We start from the raw sequence: 5,102 nt of genomic DNA on the forward strand, positions 1-5,102 counted from the left end.
TTGGAAACAATTAAGGTATGTAAATAAACCTTTACAAATTAACCCTGTGCAAGTAAATAATTTCACAAACTATTTAATAAATGGAAAAATAATGTTTGACGACTTCTGTTTTGTTTGATTAACCCTTTTACTGCCGTGTTGTTTGGAAACAATAAAGGTACGTAAATAAGCATTTACAAATGAATCCCGTGTAAGTAAATAATTTCACAAAGTATATAATATATGAACAAATAATGTTTAAAGACTTCTGTTTTGTTTGATCCACCATTTTACTGCCGTGTTGTTTGGAAACAATTACAGTATGTAAATAAACATTTACAAAATAATCCTGTGCAAGTAAATAATTTCACAAAGTATACAATATATGGAAAAATAAGTTTTGATGACTTCTGTTTTGTTTGATCCACCGTTTTACTGCCGTGTTGTTTGGAAACAATTAAGGTACGTAAATAAACATTTACAAATGAATCCCGTGTAAGTAAATCATTTCACAAAGTATATAATATATGGAAAAATAATTGTTGATGACTTCTGTTTTGTTTGATGAACCGTTTTACTGCCATGTTGTTTGGAAACAATTACGATATGTAAATAAACATTTACAAAATAATCCTGTGTAAGTAAATAATTTCACAAAGTATATAATATATGAACACATAATGTTTGATGACTTCTGTTTTGTTTGATCCACCGTTTTACTGCCGTGTTGTTTGGAAACAATTGCAGTATGTAAATAAACATTTACAAAATAATCCTGTGCAAGTAAATCATTTCACAAAGTATATAATATATGAACAAATAATGTTTGATGACTTCTGTTTTGTTTGATCCACCGTTTTACTGCCGTGTTGTTTGGAAACAATTAAGGTATGTAAATAAACATTTAAAAATTAATCATGTGCAAGTAAATAGTTGCACATAGTATATAATATATGGGAAACAAATGTTTGATGACTTCTGTTTTTTTTTATCAGCCGTTTTACTTCCGCAATATTTGGAAACAATTAAGGTATTTTAACAAAACATTTACAAATGAATCCTGTGTAAGTAAATAATTTCACAAAGTATATAATATATGGGAAAAAAAAAATGTTTGATGACTTCTGTTTTGTTTGATCAGCCGTTTTACTGCCGTGTTGTTTGGAAACAATTAAGGTATGTAAATAAACCTTTACAAATTAACCCTGTGCAAGTAAATAATTTCACAAACTATTTAATATATGGAAAAATAATGTTTGACGACTTCTGTTTTGTTTGATTAACCATTTTACTGCCGTGTTGTTTGGAAACAATTAAGGTACGTAAATAAGCATTTACAAATGAATCCCGTGTAAGTAAATAATTTCACAAAGTATATAATATATGAACAAATAATGTTTCATGACTTCTGTTTTGTTTGATCCACCGTTTTACTGCCGTGTTGTTTGGAAACAATTACAGTATGTAAATAAACATTTACAAAATAATCCTGTGCAAGTAAATAATTTCACAAAGTATACAATATATGGAAAAATAAGTTTTGATGACTTCTGTTTTGTTTGATCAGCCGTTTTACTGCCGTGTTGTTTGGAAACAATTAAGGTACGTACATAAACATTTACAAATGAATCCTGTGTAAGTAAATCATTTCACAAAGTATATAATATATGGAAAAATAATTGTTGATGACTTCTGTTTTGTTTGATGAACCGTTTTATTGCCATGTTGTTTGGAAACAATTACGATATGTAAATAAACATTTACAAAATAATCCTGTGTAAGTAAATAATTTCACAAAGTATATAATATATGAACACATAATGTTTGATGACTTCTGTTTTGTTTGATCCACCGTTTTACTGCCGTGTTGTTTGGAAACAATTGCAGTATGTAAATAAACATTTAAAAAATAATCATGTGCAAGTAAATCATTTCACAAAGTATATAATATATGAACAAATAATGTTTGATGACTTCTGTTTTGTTTGATCCACCGTTTTACTGCCGTGTTGTTTGGAAACAATTAAAATGTGTAAATAAACATTTACAAAATAATCCTGTGTAAGTAAATAATTTCACAAAGTATATAATATATGGAAAAATAACGTTGGATGACTTCTGTTTTGTTTGACCAACCGTTTTACTGCCGTGTTGTTTGGAAACAATTAAGGTATGTAAATAAACATTTACAAATTAATCATGTGCAAGTAAATAATTGCACAAAGTATATAATATGAAGGAAAAAAATATGTTTGATGACTTCTGTTTTGTTTAATCAGCCGTTTTACTGCCGTGTTGTTTGGAAACAATTAAGGTATTTTAACTAAACATTTACAAATGAATCCCGTGTCAGTAAAGAATTTCACAAAGTATATAATATATGGGGAAAAAATGTTTGATGACTTCTGTTTTTTTTTATCAGCCGTTTTACCTCCGCAATATTTGGAAAAAATTAAAGTATTTTAACTAAACATTTACAAATGAATCCTGTGTAAGTAAATAATTTCACAAAGTATATAATATATGGGGGAAAAAAAATGTTTGATGACTTCTGTTTTGTTTGATCAGCCGTTTTACTGCCGTGTTGTTTGGAAACAATTAAGGTATGTAAATAAACCTTTACAAATGAACCCTGTGCAAGTAAATAATTTCACAAACTATTTAATATATGGAAAAATAATGTTTGATGACTTCTGTTTTGTTTGATTAACCATTTTACTGCCGTGTTGTTTGGAAACAATTAAGGTACGTAAATAAGCATTTACAAATGAATCCCGTGTAAGTAAATAATTTCACAAAGTATATAATATATGAACAAATAATGTTTAAAGACTTCTGTTTTGTTTGATCCACCGTTTTACTGCCGTGTTCTTTGGAAACAATTACAGTATGTAAATAAACATTTACAAAATAATCCTGTGCAAGTAAATAATTTCACAAAGTATACAATATATCGAAAAATAATTTTTGATGACTTCTGTTTTGTTTGATCCATCGTTTTACTGCCGTGTTGTTTGGAAACAATTAAGGTACGTAAATAAACATTTACAAATGAATCCCGTGTAAGTAAATGATTTCACAAAGTATATAATATATGGAAAAATAATTGTTGATGACTTCTGTTTTGTTTGATGAACCGTTTTACTGCCATGTTGTTTGGAAACAATTACGATATGTAAATAAACATTTACAAAATAATCCTGTGTAAGTAAATAATTTCACAAAGTATATAATATATGAACACATAATGTTTGATGACTTCTGTTTTGTTTGATCCACCGTTTTACTGCCGTGTTGTTTGGAAACAATTGCAGTATGTAAATAAACATTTACAAAATAATCATGTGCAAGTAAATCATTTCACAAAGTATATAATATATGAACAAATAATGTTTGATGACTTCTGTTTTGTTTGATCCACCGTTTTACTGCCGTGTTGTTTGGAAACAATTAAGGTACGTAAATAAACATTTACAAATGAATCCCGTGTAAGTAAATCATTTCACAAAGTATATAATATATGGAAAAATAATGTTTGATGACTTCTATTTTGTTTGATGAACCGCTTTACTGCCATGTTGTTTGGAAACAATTACGATATGTAAATAAACATTTACAAAATAATCCTGTGTAAGTAAATAATTTCACAAAGTATATAATATATGAACACATAATGTTTGATGACTTCTGTTTTGTTTGATCCACCGTTTTACTGCCGTGTTGTTTGGAAACAATTGCAGTATGTAAATAAACATTTAAAAAATAATCCTGTGCAAGTAAATCATTTCACAAAGTATATAATATATGAACAAATAATGTTTGATGACTTCTGTTTTGTTTGATCCACCGTTTTACTGCCGTGTTGTTTGGAAACAATTAAGGTACGTAAATAAACATTTACAAATGAATCCCGTGTAAGTAAATCATTTCACAAAGTATATAATATATGGAAAAATAATGTTTGATGACTTCTATTTTGTTTGATGAACCGTTTTACTGCCATGTTGTTTGGAAAAAATTACGATATGTAAATAAACATTTACAAAATAATCCTGTGCAAGTAAATCATTTCACAAAGTATATAATATATGGAAAAATAATGTTTTCTTCCAAAATTTAGTGGGTGCGGCTTATAAACCAGTGCGATCTATAGTCCGGAAAATCCGGTATATATAAAACTCATTGCAAAAGTAGCAGGTGCACACCACTGTTGATCCCTGTAGCGCCATGCGCGCTGATTGTCAAAACTTGGTGGGCTCATTTTCCAAATGAGAATTCAGCTTGTGCAATGCAGTTATTAATTTACACGACATCCTCTTATGTCACCAAAGTGTCAATCATGGGTGTAGCCGCCCGTGGAGTCTGCAGTCTGAGAGTCGCAGCACACTATTTCCCACATTGTCACGTACATGTGTCACCCTAGTTTATGTCACACTTAAAGGGAGAAACAAACACAATTAAGTATTTCATATTAAAGGATATTTGCGAGTCATTGAAACTGAAGGTTGACGCCTGCCGCAAACGGTCCCCGTGTCGTAGGACAGGTGAGCGATACGGTCATGGTTGTTGGATGACATTACTTTGCTGTCGCTAACCTCAAATGATGTCGTATAATGCAAATGAGGCGGCGTCATTAGTGGAGCAGAGCAAGTAGGTGCAGATGGAACCCCCTTGATGGGTCACGCGGAAACAACCAGGCTAACAGATGGCCGTGAAGAGGAGGTGGCTCGCATGGAGCAGATCTCTGAGGATATCGAGAACTAAATGGGGAATGGATGGCAGAAGGGATGAGGTGGGTTGCGCAACTGGAGATCTGAGAGGAAAAAAACAGAAGGGGGACTTTCAAAAGGACAACGGCTAAGGTTTTAGATGGTTTGAAATAGGAGTGTCAGAGTATTGATGCCAAGAAGATATCAACACAAAAGAAATATAATGATACTGTATTTTTCAGTACAAAACTTTTTCAGTAGTCAATGCCGAAAAATAACCTTATGTCCTACAAAATGATCCAACGTTTCCATATAAAGCTTTAAAGGCCTACTGAAAGCCACTACTACCGACCACGCAGTCTGATAGTTTATATATCAATGATGAAATCTTAACATTGCAACACATGCCAATAC

General features: G+C 30.8%; 1 protein-coding gene across 1 annotated transcript in view; it reads left to right on the plus strand.

Annotated features, from left to right (window-relative positions):
• The window catches only part of LOC133663039 (sucrase-isomaltase, intestinal-like), a 90,515-nt gene extending 85,772 nt beyond the window's left edge, over positions 1-4,743 (plus strand). Inside the window, exons 19-20 of the mRNA XM_062067219.1 lie at positions 4,519-4,523; positions 4,617-4,743. Of these exons, the coding sequence (XP_061923203.1) occupies positions 4,519-4,523; positions 4,617-4,743 (132 nt within the window). The remainder of the gene's footprint in view (positions 1-4,518; positions 4,524-4,616) is intronic.
• Positions 4,744-5,102: the final 359 nt, after the last annotated feature.

Source organism: Entelurus aequoreus, linkage group LG13, assembly GCF_033978785.1.
Source record: "Entelurus aequoreus isolate RoL-2023_Sb linkage group LG13, RoL_Eaeq_v1.1, whole genome shotgun sequence".
NCBI classification, from domain to species: domain Eukaryota; kingdom Metazoa; phylum Chordata; class Actinopteri; order Syngnathiformes; family Syngnathidae; genus Entelurus; species Entelurus aequoreus.